This window comes from Hemitrygon akajei, chromosome 17 (genome assembly GCF_048418815.1).
Source record: "Hemitrygon akajei chromosome 17, sHemAka1.3, whole genome shotgun sequence".
Lineage (NCBI taxonomy): Eukaryota > Metazoa > Chordata > Chondrichthyes > Myliobatiformes > Dasyatidae > Hemitrygon > Hemitrygon akajei.
Window position 1 is genome coordinate 88790278 of NC_133140.1, and position 22078 is coordinate 88812355.

The window sequence follows — 22078 nt, forward strand, 5'->3', positions numbered from 1 at the left end:
TTTGAACTTCCCTCCCCCCACAACACACCGATTTCCTGCGGAGGCACTGACTTCAAGTCCGTCCACCAACAGAGTCACGAAATCCCAGAACCCCAAAGGCGAGCTAATCCAGCTAGTCTTCCTTGGTATGTCAAATAGCGGCCAGTCGTGAGACCTCAAAGAGTGGGTCCCATTCCCGCAAAGAACTGAAGTCAGCGTGTAACTCCAGGTCAGGGTCTTTAAAAGAACTCTGAAAGAAAAATAGAGATAGAGCTGTTCCGAAGACGCAAGTAAAGGAATCGCAGTTAGGTGTCATCTCCTAAACAAGTTTGTGTCATCTTCAAACTTAGTAAATTTGTGTATATTTACAAAATGCAATTAAGTTGGTCAGTAAAACTATTGAAAATCTTTTCTTTATACTTTTGTCAGTTAAATAAAGGTTCACGTGAATTAATATATCACAGATTTTTGTTTTTATTGCATTTTGGAAAATATCCCAACTTTTCTGGAAATGGGGTTTGTAGAAGGAAAGGGAATCAAGGTATATAATGTAGGAAATAGGTACTAAGTTAAAGATATCACAGTGATGAACTGCATGTTGAAGAAGGCATAAGGAGATAACATGTATCTATATGAATAAGCAGGAATTAGAGGAACTTGGACCATGTGTAGGCAGATGAGATTAGTGCAGCTTGGCATCACTGTCAATGCAAGCATGGTGGGCCAAAGGACCTGCTCCTGCATGATTGCTCTATTTCTGTTCCTCATTTTCTTACCGTGTTGAATTGCTGTTTTCCCATTTATTTTCTTGGATTCTGTTGTGACCTTTTCTTCCCCTATTGCTAGGATGATGATCTGGAGGAAGGTGAAGTGAAAGATCCCAATGAGAGGAAAGTCCGGCCAAAGCCCATCTGCAGATTCTTCATTAAAGGTAATCGCCACCTGAGAACCTTTCAATACAACTACAATAATTAATCGAAATGACCAGAAACTATCTCCATCAGTGCTTTCTGATGATAACTCCTTAAAGATACATATTCAAGCAGCTTGGACAATACATCAATCTCAAAGTTCACAGCTCTCTCATAATAATATCAACTTGTAATTGCAAATTTTTTTTTTGAATTTTAATTCTATAACAGCTTTGCACTTGTGGGAGAGATGATGTAACAAGTAGTTCCAATGAACATAAGAACATAAGAAATAGGAGCAGGAGTAGGCCATCCAGCCCATTGAGCCTGCCCCGGCAATCAATAAGATCATGGCTGATGTGTCCGTAAACTCAGCTGCATCTACCTGCCTTTCCCCATAATCCTTAATTCCCCTACTATGTAAAAATCTATCTAACTGTATCTTAAATTTATTTAGTGAAGACACCTCAACTGCTTCCCTGGGCAGAGAATTCCACAGATTCACCACTCTCTGGGAAAAACAGTTTCTTCTCATCTCAGTCCTAAATCTTCTCCCCTGAATCTTGAGACAATGTCCCTCGTTCTAGTCTAACTTACCAATGGAAACAACTTTTTTACTTCTATCTTATCTATCCCTTTCAAAATTTTGTACGTTTCTATAAGGTCCCTTCTCCTTCTTCTGAATTCCAGAGAGTACAGTCCCAGGCAACTCAATCTCTCCTCATAGGTTAACCCCTTCATCTCTGGAATCAACCTGGTAACAATGCCAATAAATTCTTTCCTATGAAGATGTGCTGTAGTATGCTTCTAGGGGCAGTTGTAAGTGTTGTTCTTATATAAAAATTACTCTTAATTGCTTTGAATGAAAGTTTGTAATTCATTGGTATTAGTGATCCTACTTGCCTCGTCACTCTCGTGCGATTTGACAAGGATATTGATGATCAGTAAGGAACTCTGACTGGAGATGAGAACAGCTGTCCTCCAATAGACTGAATTCAATGTCAGCAGATGAGGCAGCAAATTTTGGAAAGAATGTATAAGCAAAGGGGTGAAAGGTTACAGTGACTAGTGTTACGTTCCCCAGTAACCGGGTAATTTTCCAGCAAAGATAGATGGATCCACCGAAGCCTGATGCTACTATTTTCAAACGTTTTTATTTATAAAGGGGCACAAACATATGGTTAATACAAAACATTCAGATCATATACGTCGTCACAACTCAATCTAAAGCACAAGTATAGTAATAATCAATCAGAAATAAGCTCTACAGTTGTCTAGGGGTAATGTAGATATATATTGTTTACTGGATATTTAAAAGTCTTTTTGCGGTCACTGCAGTTCCACCAGCCGCCGTCGGTTGTGGTGTCGCGTTGGTGCACTTTTGTTAGAAAGAGAGAGAGAATGAAACAGTTACCCGACAGGTTTTCCAACCTGTAGGAGGTAGTCGGAAGTCTCGTTGGGGAATGGACTCTCATCTGTGGCTTCCCCTGTAGCTAGGCCGTTCTTCCGTGGTGAGGTCGCCAATCCCAGGCAAGGGAAGGACGCACACGAACCCCACCACCGGCTGTCGCTCTCTAAACGCAGTCGCAGGAATTCTCGCGTATCTTCTGGTGCGTCTGGCGCCCCGCCTCGGCAGCCCACCTTTTATCTGGACTGGCAGGGTTGTAGATGTCCATCAGGGTAGGGGGGCGAGGCAATCCTTCCCCCATCACCCATCTCACATTGCCCTGAGATTTTGCACGTAGGCCAATTCCTTATCCCACAAAGGTGTCTCCCAAGACAATGGCTATGTCCGAGGCTTTTGTCTTGTTGAGCGACCAGCCCACTTTGCCCGAGGGCTTTACACGTGGTTTTCATGAGACAATAGTCAAAGAGCCGCTTTATTCTGCTTCCCTGGGGAACGTGGTCAGCACGTCTCCCTCTCTCTCTTGGGTCATTTGACCCCCCCTTGACTAGGGCTCTTGCGAATCTCACAAAGGAGGGGGCTGGGGTCATAACACTAGATAGGAATTGTGGTTACAGTAAGACCTGCCACAATCTCGTTGAAGGACAGTGTTCTATGTCATACATTATGGCTCAGTTTTGGAAAAAAGAGGTTATTAAAGTTAGAGCACATGGGATTGGGGTCAGATACTCGTGTGGACTGAGTATTTGTTAAGAAGAGCAAAATGCAGAGGAATAAACCATTGCCATCTGGGAAGATTATGGCTAGTTGGTTACTTCAGGGGCTGTTGCTTGTTCATGATCAGCATCAGAAAACAGATGCCAAAGTAACATTTAAAGGGCTTTTAGGTAGCCACATGAATATGTAAGGAATGGAGAGATGTGGATCATTTGCAGGCAGAGAGATTTAGTTAAATTTGTTACAGGCCTGTTCCTGTACTGTACAGTTCCATGGTCTAAGACAGCAGTATATACATTAGGTGCAAATATATAATAATACGATGACATCACAAATGTATGTGGGAGAAGGTTGAACAAAGAAATAGATTCCAAGTAAGAAAAAAAAGTCTTGGGCATCTGCTAGAATAGTTCTGTTTGTAGAAGATAGAAGTGGTTAGCTCAGACTACTGATATAGAAAGTTGTGAAGGAAAGACCTCCGGAGGAATGAGGTCAATGACAGCTTGGAGACAGCTGTCCTCATTAGAGGGGTCATGATCGAAAAGAGGCACGGAGAAGTTTGAGGGAGCTGGAGTTCAGACTCCACAAAATCACACAGACATACTTTATTGATCCTGAGGGAAATTGGGTTTCGTTACAGCCGCACCAACCAAGAATAGTGTAGAAATATAGCAATATAAAAACCATAAATAATTAAATAATACTAAGTTAATCATGCCAAGAGGAAATAAGTCCAGGACCAGACTATTGGCTCAGGGTGTCTGACACTCCGAGGGAGGAGTTGTAAAGTTTGATGGCCACAGGCAGGAATGACTTCCTATGACGCTCAGTGTTACATCTCGGTGGAATGAGTGTCTGGCTGAATGTACTCCTGTGCCTAACCAGTACATTATGAAGTGGATGGGAGTTATTGTCCAAGTCTGTCAATAGTTATTACTGCTCCAAAGCACAAGAGCACCAACCTTGATGATGATGAGTTTGGTGCTTGATAAATAGAATGCTGAAAGTTGGGCTGTAGTGCAAGTGAAGGACAATTGAGATGGTCTAATTGATGCCTGCAGCTGATGAGGAATAGATCTAGAGAAGGGACCAGAGGGATGGGTCTATCTGAATAGGGAAGCCAAAAGACAGGGAGAAAGGATTCAGAATGAGAGTTGAAGACTTGTGCTTAAAGAGAACAGCAGGGAGCTGAAAATAGTGCTCAGGCCCAGGATTTATTGGGACAAAGGTGATGATGACACTGAAAACTAATTGGGATCAGAGTGGAGTAAATCTGAATGGATTGTGATAACATGGAGAAGTATAGTCTGGGGGAGGGATGATGGGGTGGTTAGAGGAAGGTAAGGAAGGGGGAGGGAGATCTAGAGAAGTAGTTTGAAAGTTGATGAGGTTTGATGTATTTTTGCCTGAAAGGGAGGAAAGAGTCTTTTATTGAGTCAAAGAAAAGCACAGCACAGAAATAGTTCCTTTGGCCTAACCACTTAAACTATCTACTTCAATTGACCTGCATCAGGACCATAGCCCACCATACCCTGCCATCCATGTACAGGTGGCCCCTGTTTTCCGAATGTTCACTTTACGACAGCTCGCTGTTATGAAAGACCTACATCGCTTCTCCCTATCGATGCTGCCTGGCCTGCTGTGTTCCACCAGCATTTTGTGTGTGTTGCTACATTAGCACCTGTTTTCGCTAACCAAAGAGGATTTTTTACCAAAAAAGACACCCACTTTATACGTGTGTTTACTCCGAGAAAGACTACCATGACCATGAAGCCTTGTGCGGGGAGTTGTGTGCGCATGCGTGTACGTACGTATGCGTGTATGTGCCGATTTTTTTCTTCTCCAAATCGATTTTGGCTCGCTGTCTTCTCGATCTGATAAGTGAAACTACACCATACGTACAATATTTCTACTTTATATAGGCTGTATATTTATCATATCATATTCCTGCTTTTACAATATGTTAGTGTTATTTTAGGTTTTATGTGTTATTTGGTTTGATTTGGTAGGTTATTTTTTTGGGTCTGGGAACGCTCAGAAAGTTTTCCCATATAAATTAATGGTAATTGCTTCTCCGCTTTACGACATTTTGGCTTACAAACAGTTTCATAGGAACGCTGTACCTTCGAATAGCGGAGGAAACCTGTACCTATCCAAACTTAGTTTAAACATTGCAATCGACTCTCAAGTACCACTTATGCTGGTAGTTTGTCCCACACTCTTCACCACCCTGTTAGTGAAGAAGTTTCCCTTCATGTTCCCCTTAAACTTAACACCTTTTACCTATAACCTATGACCTGTGGTCATAGTCCTACCCACCCTCAGTGGAAAAAGCATGCTTGCATTTACCCTATCTATTCTCATAATTTTGTATATTGTCTGCTCTCAATCTTTTTTGTTTCAAAGAGTAAAGTCCACACCTATTCAATCTTTCCTTATAACTCAGGTCTCCTGACCCGGTAACATCCTTGCAAATTTTCTCAGTACTCTTTTAACCTTGCTTACATCTTTCCTGTAGGTAGGTGATCAAAACTGCATACAATACTTCAAATTAGGCTTCATCAATGTCTTACCCAACCTCAACATAACATTTAATCTCCTGTGATTTATGAAGGCCTATTTGCCAAAAGCTTTATTTATGACCCTATATATCTGTAATGCCACTTTCAATGAATTAGGGACCTGTATTCCCAGATCCCTATGTTCTACAGCTCTGTTCAGTGTATTTCCATTCACTGTGCAAGAACCACCCTGATTGGTCCTACTGAAGTGCAAAACCTTGCACTTATCTGCATTAAATTCCATCTGCCATTTGTTGAGTTACTGGGTGGGTTGCAGAGTGAACTGGGGTTGGCAACCAGGACAAGACGGAGAGAGAAAGATCAAGAGCATGCATCTGCTAATGAAAGGTTTAAGTGTACATATTCAGATGAAACAAAGCTCTGATTAGTTGATTTTTCTGTTTATGTTTTCCTTGTTATTTTGGATTGAAATGTACTTCAACAGTTACATTTTGGTTATTCCACCTCCTGATAAGATTGTTTTGTAGGTAACTGCACTTGGGGAAATAATTGTCGGTTTATCCATCCGGGAATTAATGACAAAGGAAACTACTCACTGATAGCCAAACCTGATCCTTTCTCACCTAATGGAGGACATCACCTAGGACCTCACCCACTGATGCAGGCGAATCCTTGGGTAAGTCAGCATGTCCAATTAAAATCATTTGTAGATTCTGCTTTCAAAGTTGAAAGTAACTTTAATATCAAAGTACATAAATGTCATCATATACTGCCGCTGCCTGTAAGGAGTTTGTATGTTCTCCTCGTGACCACGTGGGTTTCCTCTCGGTGCTCTAGTTTCCTCCAAAAGTCCAAAGCCCTATCGGGTAGTCAGTTAATTGGTCATTGTAAATTGTCCTGTGATTAGGCTAGGATTAAGTCGGGGGATTACTGGCCAGCCCGGCTCGAAGGGCCAGGAGAGCCGATTCGGCTCTGTAAATAAATAAAATACAATCCTGACATTCATTTTCTTGGGGACATTCACTGTAAATTACTAGCGGTTTGCCAGGCGTTGAAGGGTGTGAAGGAAGAAGAGTGCGTGCAGTTACTATTACAAGGAAGCAGGTACTTAAAAAGCTGAAAGACCAAAAGGTGAATAAGTTACCCGGTCCAGATGAGCTACATCCTTTGGTCCTGAAGGAGGTAGTGTTACAGAGGCATTGGTAATATTCTTTCAAGAATCTTTGGACTCTGGCATGGTTCTGGATGACTGGAAAATTGCAAATGTCACTCCACTCTATAAGAAAGGAGAAAGGTAGCAGAAAGGAAATTATAGACCACTTAGCCTCAGTGGTTGGGAAGATGTTGCACTGAATTGTTAAGAATGAGGTTATGGAGTACTTGGTGACATAGGACAATATAGTACAAAATCAGCATGGTTTCCTTAAGGGAAAATCTTGCCTGTTGAACCTGTTGGAATTATTTGAGGAGATTATAAGTAGGATAGATAAAGGGGATGCAGTAGATGTTGTAATTTGAAATATCAGAAGGCCTTGTGACAAGGTGGCACACATGAGGTTGCTTACCAAGTTAAGAGCCCATGGTGTTACAGAAAAGTTCCTGGCATGGTTGGAGCATTGTCTGATTAGTAGTAGGCAGCAAATGGGAATAAAATGATCCGTTTTTGGTTGGCTGCCAGTGACTAGTGGTATTCCACGGGGTTTGCTGTTGGGACTGCTTTTTATGTTATATATCAATGATATAGATGGAACAGATGGCTTTGTTGCCAACTTTGCAGATGATATGAAGATTGGTGGAGGGCAGGTAGTGTTGAGGAAAAGGGAAGGCTGCAGAAAGACTTGGACAGATTATGAGAATGGGCAAGAGAGTGGCAAATGAAACACAATGTTGGAAAATGCATGGCCATGCACTTTGGTAGAAGAAGTAGATGTGCACACTATTTTCTAAACGGAGAAAATACAAAAATCTGAGATGCAAAGGGACCTGGGAGTCCTTGTGCAGAACAAGTGGTGAGAAAGGTAAATGCAATGTTAGCATTGATTTCAAGGGGTCTAAAGTACAAGAGCAAGGATGTAATGCTGAGGCTTTATAAAGCACTGATGAGGCCTCACCTTGAGTGTTGTGAATAGTGTTGGGCTTCTTATGTAAAAAAAGATGCGAGGGTTCAGAGGAGGTTTACAAGGATGATTCCTGTAATCTTATGAGGAACGTTTGATGGCTCAGGGTCTGTACTTGATGGAATTTAGAAGGGTGAGGGGGAGGGGGGAATCTCATTGAAAATTTCATATGTTGAAAGGCCTAGACAGAGTAGATTTGGAAAGGATGTTTCCATTGATGGGAGAGTCTAGGACAAGAGGGCACAGCCTCAGGATAGAGGGATGTCCATTTAAGACAGAGATGCAGAGAAATTTCTTTAGCTGGAGGGTGGTAAATTTGTGGGATTTGATACCACAGGTAGCTGTGGAGGCTCGGTCTTTGGGTGTATTTAAGGCAGAGATTTTTTTGCATGGGATTTTTGTATTGATTAATAAGATCTCTCTATGATCCCAACCACAGGTTTCTATGAAAACCTAATAATGGCTGTAGCATTCACAGACAGTGTGCATTAGTTCTGGGATGATGAGGTCTTTAATAATGGACGCTGCCTGTCCGAGACACTGCTCCCTTAAGATGTCCTGGGTACTTTGTAGGCTTGTGCCCAAGATGGAGCTGACTAGATTTACAAGCCTCTGCAGCTTATTTCAGTCCTGTGCAGTAGCCCCTCCATACCAGACAGTGATGCAGCCTGTCAGAGTGCTCTCCACAGTATAACTATAGAAGTTTTTGAGTATATTTGTTGACATGCCAAATCTCTTCAAACTCCTAATAAATTATAGCCGTCGTCTTGCCTTCTTTATAACTACATCGATGTGTTGGGACCAGGTTAGATCCTCAGAGATCTTGACAACCAGGAACTTGAAGCTGCTCACTCTCTCCACTTCTGATCCCTCTATGAGGATTGGTATGTGTTCCTTCGCCTTACCCTTCCTGAAGTCTACAATCAGCTCTTTCGTCTTACTAACGTTGAGTGCCAGGTTGTTGCTGCGGCACCATTCCACGAGTTGGCATATCTCACTCCTGTGTGCTCTCTTGGCACCACCTGAGATTCTACCAACAATGGTTGTATCGTCAGCAAATTTGTAGATGGTATTTGAGTTATGCCTAGCCACACAGTCATAGATAGATAGATAGATAGATACTTTATTCATCCCCATGGGGAAATTCAACTTTTTTTCCAATGTCCCATACACTTGTTGTAGCAAAACTAATTACATACAATACTTAACAGTAAAAAATATGATATGCATCTAAATCACTATCTCAAAAAGCATTAATAATAGCTTTTAAAAAGTTCTTAAGTCCTGGCGGTAGAATTGTAAAGCCTAATGGCATTGGGGAGTATTGACCTCTTCATCCTGTCTGAGGAGCATTGCATCGATAGTAACCTGTCGCTGAAACTGCTTCTCTGTCTCTGGATGGTGCTATGTAGAGGATGTTCAGAGTTATCCATAATTGACCGTAGCCTACTCAGCGCCCTTCGCTCAGCTACCGATGTTAAACCCTCCAGTACTTTGCCCACGACAGAGCCCGCCTTCCTTACCAGCTTATTAAGACGTGAGGCGTCCCTCTTCTTAATGCTTCCTCCCCAACACGCCACCACAAAGAAGAGGGCGCTCTCCACAACTGACCTATAGAACATCTTCAGCATCTCACTACAGACATTGAATGACGCCAACCTTCTTAGGAAGTACAGTCGACTCTGTGCCTTCCTGCACAAGGCATCTGTGTTGGCAGTCCAGTCTAGCTTCTTGTCTAACTGTACTCCCAGATACTTGTAGGTCTTAACCTGCTCCACACATTCTCCATTAATGATCACTGGCTCCATATGAGGCCTAGATCTCCTAAAGTCCACCACCATCTCCTTGGTCATGTGTATACAGAGAGTAGAACAGTGGGCGAAGCACACACCCCTGAGGTGCGCCAGTGTTGATCGTCAGCGAAGAGGATATGTTATCACCATAGACTATGGTCTTCCAGTTAGGAAGTCAAGGATCCAATTACAGAGGGAGGTACTGAGGCCTAGGTTCTGCAACTTCTCAATCAGGCTTGTGGGAATGATGGTATTAAATACTGAGCTATAGTTGGTGAACAGCATCCTGACGTAGGTGTTCATGTTGCCTAGGTGGTCTAAAGCCGTGTGAAGAGCCATGGAGATTTGTGTCTGCTGATGACCTATTGTGACGAAAGGCAAATTGCAATGGGTCCAGGTCCTTGCTGAGCAGGTGTTCAGTCTAGTCATAACCAACCTCTCTAAAGCATTTCATCACTGTCGATGTGTGTGCTACCGGGCGATAGTCGTTAAGGCAGCTCACATTATTCTTCTTAGGCACTGGTATAATTGTTGCCTTTTTGAAGCAAGTGGGAACTTTTGCCCGTAGCAGTGAGAGTTTGAAAATGTCCTTGAATACTCCTGCTAGTTGGTTGGCACAGATTTTCAAAGCCTTACCAGGTACTCCATCAGGACCTTCTGCCTTGCGAGGGTTCACTCTCTTTAAAGACCGTCTAACATCGGCCTCTGAGACAGAGATCACAGGGTCATCAGGTGCAGCAGGGATCTTCACAGCTGTAGTTGTGTTCTCCCTTTCAAAATGTGCATAGAAGGCCGTTGAGTTCATCTGGTAGTGAAGCATCACTGCCATTCATACTATTGAGTTTCGCTTTGTTAGAAGTAATGCCTTGGAGCCCCTGCCAGAGTTGCTATGCATCTGATATTGCCTCCAACCTTGTTCGAAATTGTCCCTTCGCCCTTGACGTAGCCCTCCACAAATCATACCTGGTTTTTTGGTACAGGCCTGGGTTGCCACAGATCTAGTGTTCAGCAGACAGTGTACCTCCTGGTTCATCCATGGCTTTTGGTTTGGGAATGTATAGTAAGTCTTTGTAGGCACATACTCATCCACCCAGGTGTTTGTGAAGTCGGTAACAACTGCAGCATACTCATCCAGATTCAAAGATGGATCCCTGAATACAGTCCGGTAGGTGCTCCTGTGCTTCCATACCTTCTTGGTCCTCACTGCTGGTGCTGTAGTCTTCAGTCTCTGCCTATACTCAGGGAGTAGAAGCACAGCTAGGTGATCAGACTTCCCGAAGTGAGAAATGGAATAGCACGGTAGGCATTCTTGATGGTGGTGTAACAATGGTCCAGTATGTTGTTTCTTCTGGTATTGCAAGTGATCTGTTGATGGTAATTGCTTAGTGATTTTTTTCCAGGCTAGACTTGTTAAAATCTCCCAAAGCGATGGTGAAGGCATTAGGGTTCAGGGGAAGGCATTGTTCTTGAGCAGGTTAGTAGAGACCTTCCAGATGTTTAGTATACCCCACATACACTACTGTGAAAGAGCTGATCGTGAGTTCAAACTTGGTTTCCAAATATATGTCTGTCCAAATATGCGTGCGCGCGCACACACACATACACACACACACACCCCCACCTCCCAATGTTTAAAAAAAGCTATACACTGACTACTATCACTACTCAATGTAAATTAAATAAAACTTGCTCATGCATTATTGTATCTCCAGTCTATAAGAAGCTCAAAAGGAAATCTGATTTTAAGTCACCAGGTGAAGATGTAAACATCAAGGCTGGAAAAACTGTTCCGCTAGATTTATCCCTTTGGATGTTGGCCCTCTGGGCCTGAGACCCCTAGTTCTACCCCATTAGGACTGTGGCTTTAATCTGTTGGTTTGTTGTCAGTATTAATAGGATGGAGCTTTGGGGCAGGTGTTTCTCAACTGTGCACTACCCTTAATGGTGAGCCCTGAATCTATTTGTATTAGCAGTTTAATGTTAGTTGGAAGGTGAGCAAATTGTGTAGCTCCCTGAGCTTCTGTTGTACACACCCATACAGAGAAAAGCTTAGCACCAAGATCTTAAAGATTTTATCTTTTAAAAAGAAAAACATTAGCTTTAAATTTGTCACATGCACATTGAAACACAGTGAAATTTATTGTTTTGCGTTAATGATCAACACAGCCTGCAGATGTGCTGAGGCAGCCCACAAGAGTTGCCATGCTTCCAGTGCCAACATAACATGCTAGCTAACCAACGTAGCTTACGAACCCTAACCTGTATGCCTTTAGAATGTGGGAGGAAACTGGAGCACCCAGAGGAAACCCACATGGTCAAGGGGAGAATGTACCAACTTCTTACGTACAGTGGTGGGAATTGAACCTGGGTCAATGGTGCTCTGCTACTGTGCCAAGAGAGCTGGTGTCACACATGGAGCAGTTTATAGTAGCCACCACTGATCCAACAGCACAAGTTACTCCAGTTCAGAAACATAAATTACTTGATTGTTTCAGTATTAACACCCTTTCTTCTTGTCTTCTTTCCAGGAAACTCATGTCTTGGTGAGTACATATTTTAACCATATTTGTGAAATCTTGAGATGCTGCTGTTTGGAAGTCGAGTTTATAAAGTTCAAGTTTAAATCCTAAGTCAAATAAAGTTACAGTAAGAGGAGTTATTATTGAGCCCAGAATAAACTGGAAGGATGCAGAGAAAATTTACAAGGATGTTACCAGGACTTGGGGACTTGAGTTATAGGGAAAGGTTGAATAGGTTAGGACTTTATTCTCTATAACGTAGAAGTTTGAGGGGAAATTTGATAGATGTATACAAAATTATGAGGGATATAAATAGGGTAAATGCAAGCAGGCTTTTTCACTGAGGATTGGGTGAGACTACAACAAGTGGTCATGGTTTAAAGGTGAAAGGTTAGAAGTTTAAGGGGGACTTGAGGGGAAACTTCTTCATTCAGTGGGTGGTGAGAGTGTGGAATGAGCTGCCAATGCAAGTGGTGGATGTGGTGTCAATTTCAACATTTTAGAGAAATTCTATTGCAAAATGGATGTTGGCCCTATGGCTTCCTTTAATAAAATGCAGGGGCAGAATTAGGCCATTTGGCCCATCGGGTGCTCCACCATTCTATCATGGCTGATTTATTAACCCTCTCAATCCTATCGTCTTTTCCCCGTAACCTTTGATGCCCTGACTAATCAAGAACTTATCAACCTCCACTTTAAATATACCCAATGACTTGGTCTTCACATTGCCAATGAATTCCACAGATACACGAACCCCTGGCTAAAAATGTTCCTCATCATGGGTGTCCCTCTTTTGAGGCTGTGCCCTCTGGTCCAAACCTCACCCATTATAGGAAACATCCTCTCCACATCCACTCTTTCTAGGTATTTCAATATTCAATAGGTTTCAGTGAGATCCCCTTCTAAGCTTCAAGTACAGGCCTGGAACCATCAGTGCTCCCCATACATTAACCCTTTAATGTGACATATCCATTGGATACTACTAGCACCTAGGCTTCACAGAACACTACTGATCTATTGGTAAGGGAGGCAGGGGTCCAAGATGAGAACAACTGCCTTCACATGATTGCCCATTTTCTCCAACATGTATGTGAACATGGGCATACATCTAACTGCATTCCAGGTCCCTGGTTCCAACCCAGGATCCAGCTGTACATCAGGCACTCTATCAATCCATGGCTCCAGCACACACCTAATCATCTACCTGGCTTCAAGTACTTGCAAGGAGTTGATTTGCAATCTGCAAGCAATTCAGTCTGTATGACTTTTTATCCATTCCTGAGTAGGAGTTAACTACATTGAGATTGTGTATGAGTGCAGGATTTTTTGATATTTGGGAATTTGGAGCAGTTATATTAAGGTTCAAATCAGTCAGAATCAAATTTATTATATTTAATATGAAATTTGTTTTTTAGAAGCAGTGCAGTGCATAGTTGTAAGATTAGTATAAATTATAAAAGTAAATAGAGCAATAAAGGTAGTAAAAAGGTAGTGCCCATGGGGTTATGGATTGATGAAATCTGATGGTGAAAGGGAAGAAACTGTTCCTAAATTATTGTCTGTGGGTCTCAGGTTGGTCAAGCTCTGACCTGATGGTATTAACAAGAAAAAGACATGTTCCAGATGGTGTGGGTCCTTAGTGATGGATGCCACCTTTTTTAGGCTCTCTTCGATGGCGGCAGTGGCCATGATGAAGCTAGCTGAGTCTGCAATCCTCTGCAGCCTGTTGTGATCATGTGCATTGGAGGCTCCATATTAGGAGGTGATGCAACTAGTCAAAATGTCCTCCATCGTATGTAGAAATTTGCAAGTCTTAATTACTTCAAAATTCAAAGTAAATTTTATTATCAACGCACTTATATGTCACCATATACAACACTGAGATTCATTTTCTTGTGGGCATACTCAATAAATTTATAGAATAATAATTATATCAGAACCAGTGAAAGACTGCCCAACTAGGAAGTACAATCAGAGTGCAGAAGACAACGTACTAGTCAGTTGGTCGGCACAAGCTTTCTGTACCCACTCAGGTACAGAATCTTCAGAATAGTTCCATAACACAATTTAAACCTGGGCCCAGTGTATTGCTTCAATTCTAAGAAGGCACTCATTACAGCAGCTATATTTCATTAGAAATTTGGGAGAAATAGTTTGTCAGCAAAGACGCTCGCAAATTTCTACAGGTGTACCGTGGGGAGCATTCTAATTGGTGTATTGCTATCTCGTATGGATGATCCACTGCACAGGACTGGAAAAAGCTGCAGAAAGTTGTAAACTGAGCCAGCTCCGTCATGGGCACTAGCCTCCCCAGCATCCAGGACACCTTCAAAAGGTGTTGACTCAAAAAGTGGCGTCCTTCATTAAGGGCCCCCATCACCCATCTCTTCTCATTGCTCTCATCAAGGAGCCTGAAGACACACACTCAATGTTCCAGGAACTATTTTCCCTTCACCATCAGATTTCTGAATGGAGAATGAACCCATGAATACCACCTCAGTATATTTTACCCTCTTACTTAATCATTTTAAATATATATTTATTGTGTATATATAAATATATAATGTATTTAATATATATAATGTATCTAAATATATATTTATTGTAGTTTATAGTTTTATTACTATACATCACAATGAGCTGCTGCTGTAAAACAACAATTTCATGACATATTCTGATATTAATTCTGATTCTGAAACCTGAAATTTCCTTACATGAAGCTTCACATGCAGATCACCTTAATGCCCCAAGCTTTCGTCTTCAGTCTCACCAAGCACTGCAGTTGCTGGAAGCTACCTGCAGGGGATGCTGTTGAGTAAAAAGAGTTGTAGGGAAAGGTTCCTCATATGTACTTGTTAGCAGAGTTAAAACCTGTATTTTTGCCATACTTATCTATCTACTGTCTTGTTCTGGCTTTGTCAGTCATTGAATACCATGAGTGTGTGCCAGATTATCAAAGATTCAAAGTACATTGGTTATGTATGCGGCATACAGCCCTGAAATTCATCTTCCCGACAGACAGACATGAAAAAGAGCCATTGTCCCAACCTGTTGAAAGAAAAGCAACAATACCCTCACACACAAAAAAAGTGGAAATGGCAACAAAAAAAGAGCAAAAACATAAGCTATAAAACAAAATCAAAAGGCATATTTCAGTTCAGCTTAGTGTTCATTATCTGCAGGCCACCCTGGTTTAATAATCACCCAAAAGTAGTAACAAAAAAAAGAGTGACCAGAACTAAAACACATCATAAACCTGAATTAGAGTCCAAATCTGCAAACCATGGCAAACAAACATTTTCCGACACCATCCTTTGACAGCACAGAGAGAGAGAGAGAGACCTCCACATGTAGACATCTTTTCCGGCAGCAGTGATTGAGAGGCAAGTAGATGGTGCTGAACACTCACTCGCCCTCTGCATCTGCCTCAATGATTTCAGTCTTCCTCGGTGAAATCAGTGAGAGATGGTTGATCACAGGCTCGTGCCCTGTCTCCAGGCTTTTCTGCCTCCATGTTGTATGCTTTGCTCGTGAACCCTGTCGCAGACAGCGAAGCAGCAGATCACCCGATTGGCATAAAAGCACAATGGCAGAATGTAGATAACAGGCTCCAACAGTAACAGAACTACATCTTAAAGAAAAATGTTGCTAAAGAAGTGAAAGAAGTTGATTTGTAAAGTGTCTTGATGATGTTGCCTTCAGTAGCAAGAATCGCTGGCACCATCTTCTGGTTATATTTTGGAATTTAATCTTGCAGTATTAGACTTCCTTAGAGAAGGCCTCTGTTGGATTCAGATAGGATGGTTGGGGCCAGGGAACTGTTGGTTTTCTGGGTGTAGAGTGCATGTATGTGGAAATAGATATGTTGGCTAGGTGTATACATGTATATTGGCTAGATGTATAAAATTTAGTTTCATACCTCTGGTGCCCTCTGCAGTTGCCAAAAGAAGTCTTTGCCCTTTATTAAGATGAGCTGTAGGTTCTGCCTGGCCTCAGACATTGATTTCTCAGATGTGTACACTTACTGACAGTATTGACAGCATGTGGTTTAACATAGGTTTATTTTCTCCTGGGACTAGGGAGCTCCAGTAATTGAAGAATTGATGCCTCCTATTCCATTGGAGCCTCCAGCAGAAAGTGCATGGGAGAGAGGCCTGCGGCATGCAAAAGAGGTAAATAATAATGTGCCCCAGATAATACAAAATAACTTATTATTCTTATCTCTGATAGCAGAGCATTGCTCTTACAATGTGTAGCTCTCCCTTAATCCTTTTCTGAAGTGCTGTCCTGGTTCTATTCTCTGCGTTGAGGTACGAATTCTGGCAATGAATTGAACCACACTGTCGCGTGGAAGTTGGTGTACCAAAAGTGGCCCTTGTTTGTAGCTTATGTCATCGGCAACGATAATTGCAGCTCATATTTAAAATATTGCAATTAAGGCATCAAACAAATTACATGAGGTTCAATGTATGTGGGGTTGTGGGGGACAAAAAGACCGATGGATTGTGAGAAACCTGCTGAGTTGCTACTAAAATATCTGGTATCTACTCAGTTTCTGCTCTTTTTATTTTCAGATGTTGAAGAAAGCCACCATCAGAAAGGAACAGGAGCCAGACTTTGAGGAGAAGCGATTCAATGTCACCATTGGAGATGATGATTTTGACAAAGAAAATGATTTTTATCGGGACTGGAACTGTCGTGTTGCAAGAGACATCAGAGAACCAGGGTGAGCATAATTTGTCTGAGGAGAAAATTGTTCTGCCACTTGCTCGTGAGAAAAGTATTAACAAAAGGAGCCTTCCACAGAAGTTTGATACCTGGAAGGGAACAGGAAGCTAATGGCTTAGATTTTCTTCCTCATACTGTATCTTAAATAGTTCATCTTTGCTAACTGCATTATTTTGTTGAAGGTCTTATGGTGAATGTTACATTGTACATTACTGGCATTTTGTGACAAGTTCAAGTTGGTGTTTCATTCTTTATCAGCTGTATGCCAGTTCTGGATACTTGTGATAAAAAGATTGGTGTGGTTGACAGAGAATTGTGAAAGAAAATGCATTTAATCAATTAAGAGCTTTCTTGTAATGAGCAGAATAGGATAAACGATGTGTATTTGGACTTTCAGAAGGCCTTTGATAATGTGCCATACTAGAGTTGATTCGGTAGAATGGGAGCATAAGGAATAATTGGGAGTCTGTGACCAGTGCAGCAGCAATTGTGTTGGGTCCCTTGCTATTCACTAATCTCTGTCTGTTTGTAATGATTGTGAAAGGAGTGGGGACAAGCTACATGAATGTGAAGGGACATGACAAACGGAACTTAATGAGGAAAAATGTGATCCTATCTACTTGACAAATAAAGCTGGAGTATTTATTAAACAGAGATTGATGTTTATGGAACCTGGGTCCCATTACTGAAAATTAACATGCAAAGCCAAGTGAGCTAGGACTTTTCTCTTTGGACTGAAGGAAGATGAGAAGCAACTTGATAGAGGTCTGTATAATTATGAGGGGCATATTTACACAGGACAGCCAGCATCTTTTCTTGAGGCAGAAGTGGCCAATATAAGAGGGGATCCATTTAAGGTGATAAAGTAAAGTTTAGGGAAGATATTAGCAGTAGGTTTTTTAAAACTCGAATTACAAGTGCCTGGAATAAGAACTTAAGTAATAGGGGCAGGAGTAGGCAGTCCAGCCCATCGAGCCTGCCCTGCCATTCAATAAGATCATGGCTGATCTGTCCGTAAACTCAGCTCCATCTACCTGCCTTTTCCCCATTGCCCTTAATTCCCCTACTATGTAAAAATCTATCTAACTGTATCTTTTTAGTGAAGAAGCCTCAACTGCTTCCCTGGGCAGAGAATTCCACAGATTCACCACTCTCTGGGAAAAACAGTTTCTCCTCATCTCTGTCCTAAATCTTCTCCCTTGAATCTTGAGGCAATGTCCCCTAGTTCTAGTCTCACCTACCAATGGAAACAACTTTCCTACTTCTATCTTATCTATCCCTTTCAAAATTTTGTATGTTTCTATAGAATCCCTTCTCATTCTTCTGAATTCCAGAGAGTATAGTCCCAGGCGACTCAAACTCTCCTCATAGGTTAACCCCTTCATCTCTGGAATCAACCTGGTGAATCTCTTCTGCACTGCCTCCAAAGCCAGTATATCCTTCCTCAAGTATGGAGAGCAGAACTGTACACAGTACTCCAGGTGCAGCCTCACCAGTACCCTGTATAGTTGCAGCATGACCTCCCTGCTCTTGAATTCAATCCCTCTAGCAATGAAGGCCAACATTCTGTTTGCCTTCTTAATAACCTGTTGTACCTGCAAGCCAACTTTTTGTGATTCATACACAAGCACTCCCAAGACCCTCTGCACAACAGCATGCTACAATCTTTCACTGTTTAAACAATAATCTGCTCTTCTATTATTCCTCCCAAAGTGGATGATCTCGCATTTACCAGCGTTGTATTCCATCTGCAAGACCTTGGCCCACTCACTTAACCTACCTATATCCCTCTGCAGACTCTCCACATCCGCTGTACAATTTGCTTTTCTACTCAGTTTAGTGTCATTTTGCTACGCTACACTCAGTCCCCTCTTCCAAATCATCAATGTAAATGTTGAACAGCTGCAGGCCCAATACCAACCCCTGCGGCACCCCACTCAACACTGACTGCCAACCAGAGAAACACCCATTTATACCAACTCTCTGCCGTCTATTGGTTAACCAATCCACTATCCATGCCAATACACTTCCCCTGACTCTGTGCATCCGTTTTTTTAAATAAGTCTCTTGTGGGGCACCTTATCAAACATCTTCTGAAAATCCAAGTATACGACATCCACCTGTTCCCCTTTACCCACTGCACTCATTATGTCCTCAAAGAACTCCAGTAAGTTTGTCAAGCAGGACCTGCCCTTTCTGAATCCATGCTGCGTCTGTCTAATGGAGCTATTCTTTTCAAATGTTTTGCTATTTCTTCCTTAATGACAGCTTCAAGCATTTTCCCAGCTACAGGTGTTAAGCTAACTGGCCTATAGTTGCCCATCTTTTGCCCACATCCTTTTTTAAAAAGTGGCATGACATTTGCTGTCTTCCAGTCCGCTGGGACCTGCCCAGAGTTTAGATAATTTTGGTAAATGATTACCAACATTCTACTATAACCTCCATCAATTCCCTCAGCACCCTGTTATGCATCCCATCAGGACCAAGGGACCTATCTACCTTTAGGCCCTCTAGTTTGTTCGTCACTATCTCTTTAGTGACAGTGATTTTATCAAGGTCCTCACCTCCCATTTTGTCTATAACATCCTTCTTTGGCATATTAGACGTGTCCTCCATAGTGAAGACCGACACAAAATGGTTGTTCAGTGTCTCAGCCATTTCCATATCACCCAATATCAATTACCCCTTCTCGTCTTCCCAGGGACCGACATTGACTTTAGCCACCCTCTTCCGCTTTATATAACTTTTGCTATCTGTTTCTATATTTTGTGCACTTCCGAGGAGTGGTAGAGACTGATACAATAAAGATTTAGCTAGGCATATGGATGTTAAAGAATGGTGGGTTATGATTTTGTAGGAGGAAAGAATTAGATTGATTGTGGAGTAGATTAATATGGGCCAAAGAACTCGTATTGTGCAGCGTTCAGTGTTTATTGCAAGAAGATTGGAACAGAAGACTGAAGGGTTCATTGTTTCAATTATACAGCCATACAGTATGGTAACAGGCCATTTGAAATATGGAATTATAACTTAATTTCTCTCCTAAAATTTAGACCCTCATAAACATCCTCGTAAATATTTCCTGCACTTTCCAGCTTACTGGCACCTTTCCATTGACAGGATAGCCCAAATTGAAAACGAAATTCCATATATGGCTTCGCTAACATCTTGTGCTATTGTCCTCTGTTGATTTGCCTTCCCACAATACCTCACACTTATCTGAATTAAAATCCATTTGCCATCCATTTTCCTACTTACCCAGCTGACCAAAATCCCTCTAAGTCCTGATAACCATCTTCACTGTCTACAAGTATCATCTACAAACTTACTAATCATGCCTTGTGTATCCTAATCCAAGTTATTGATATAGATAACAAATAGCAGTTGCCCAGTACTGACCCCTGGCTACTAGTCACTTACCTCCAGTCTAAGAAATATCTTTCCACCATTAGAAACATTGAAACATAGAAAACCTACAGCATAATACAGGCCCTTCAGCCTACAAAGCTGTGCTGAACATGTCCTTACCTTAGAAATTACCTAGGGTTACCCATAGCCCTCTATTTTTCTGAGTTCCATATACCTGTCCAGGAGTATTTTGAAAGACCCTATCGTATCTGCCTCCACCACCATTGCCAGCAGCCCATTCCATGTACTCACCACTCTCTGCATTAAAAAAAAAACTTACCCCTGCTATCTCCCCTATACCTACTTCCAGACACCTTTAAACAGGCATCCTGTGCTAGCCATTTTCATCCTGGGAAAAAGCCTCTTGACTATCCACGTGATCAGTGCCTCTCATCATCTTATTTATTCTCTTCCTCCGTCGCTCCAAGGAAAAAAGGCTGAAATCTCTCAACCTATTCTCATAAGGCATGCTCCCCAATCCAAGCACCGTATGCTTTCTTAACCACAGAGTCAACCTGCGTAGCAGCCTTGAGTGTCCTATGGACTCAGACCCCAAGATCCCTCTGATCCTCCATACTGCCAAGAATCTTACCATTAATACTATATTCTGCCATCATATTTGACCTACTAAAATGAACCACCTCACTCTTATCTGGGTTGAACTTCATCTGCCACTTCTCAGACCAGTTTTGCAACCTATCAATGTCCCGCTGTAACCTCTGACCGCCCTCCACATTATCCACACCACCTCCAACCTTTGCATCATCAGCAAATTTACTAACCCATCCCTCCACTTCCTTATGCAGGTCATTTATAAAAATCATGTAGAGTAAGGGCAGATCCCTGAGGCACATCACTGGTCACTGAGCTCCATGCAGAATATGACCTGTCTACAACCACACTTTGCCTTCTGTGGGCAAGCCAGTTTTAGATCCACAAAGCAATTTCCCCTTGGATTGCATGCCTCCTTACTTTCTCAGTAAGCCTTGCATGGGGTACCTTGTCAAATGCCTTGCTGAAATCCATATGCACTACATCTACTGCTCTTCCTTCATCAATGTGTTTAGTCACATCCTCAGAAAATTCAGTCAGGCTCGTAAGGCATGACCTGCCTTTCACAAAGCCATGCTGACTATTCCTAATCATATTATACCTCTCCAAATGTTCATAAATCCTGCCTCTCAGGATCTTCTCCATCAGCTTACCAACCACTGAAGTAAGACTCACTGGTCTATAATTTCCCAGGCTATCTATACTCCCTATCGTGAATAAGGGAACAACATCTGCAACCCTCCAATCCTCCAGAACTTCTGCCATCCCCATTGATGATGGAAAGATCATCGCCAGAGGGTCAGCAATCTCTTCCCTCGCCTCCCACAGTAGCTTGAGGTACATCTCTTGTGGCTAAAGGGATCGGGGGGTATGGAGAGAAAGCAGGTACAGGGTTCTGAGTTGGATGATCAGCCATGATCATACTGAATGGCGGTGAAGGGCCGAAGGGCCTACTCCTGCACCTATTTTCTATGTTTCTATCTCGTCTAGTCCTCGTGACGAATCCAACTTGATGCTTTCCAAAAGCTCCAGCACATCCTCTTTCTTAATATCTACCTGGTCAAGGTTTTCAGTCTGCTGTAAGTCATCTCTACAATTGCCAAGATCCTTTTCCATGGTGAATACTGAAGTAAAGTATTCATTAAGTACCTCTGCTATTTCCTCCGGTTCCATACACACTTTTCCACTGTCACACTTGATTGGTCCTATTCTCTCATGTTTTAGCCTCTTGCTCTTCACATACTTGTAGAATGCTTTGGGGTTTTCCTTAATCCCATTGAGCCAAAACCTTCCTACTCTGTCTCCCTCCTAATCTGATGTCTGCTCTATAAGGCTGTCTCCTTTTAAACACTTCTCACTATTCTCACTAGCTGACACCCTCATGCTTGCGCGGTCATGCCCTGATCAAACCGCTGAAGAAATAACCG

At 42.1% G+C, this 22078-nt stretch overlaps 1 protein-coding gene across 2 annotated transcripts in view; it reads left to right on the forward strand.

Moving 5' to 3' along the window:
* The window catches only part of zc3h18 (zinc finger CCCH-type containing 18), a 293021-nt gene that overhangs the window by 47714 nt on the left and 223229 nt on the right, over positions 1 to 22078 (forward strand). For both annotated transcript variants that reach the window (XM_073070500.1, XM_073070499.1), the window contains exons 3-7: positions 826 to 910; positions 6062 to 6210; positions 11973 to 11987; positions 16043 to 16135; positions 16538 to 16689. In XM_073070500.1, coding sequence (XP_072926601.1) covers positions 826 to 910; positions 6062 to 6210; positions 11973 to 11987; positions 16043 to 16135; positions 16538 to 16689 — 494 coding nt within the window. The remainder of the gene's footprint in view (positions 1 to 825; positions 911 to 6061; positions 6211 to 11972; positions 11988 to 16042; positions 16136 to 16537; positions 16690 to 22078) is intronic.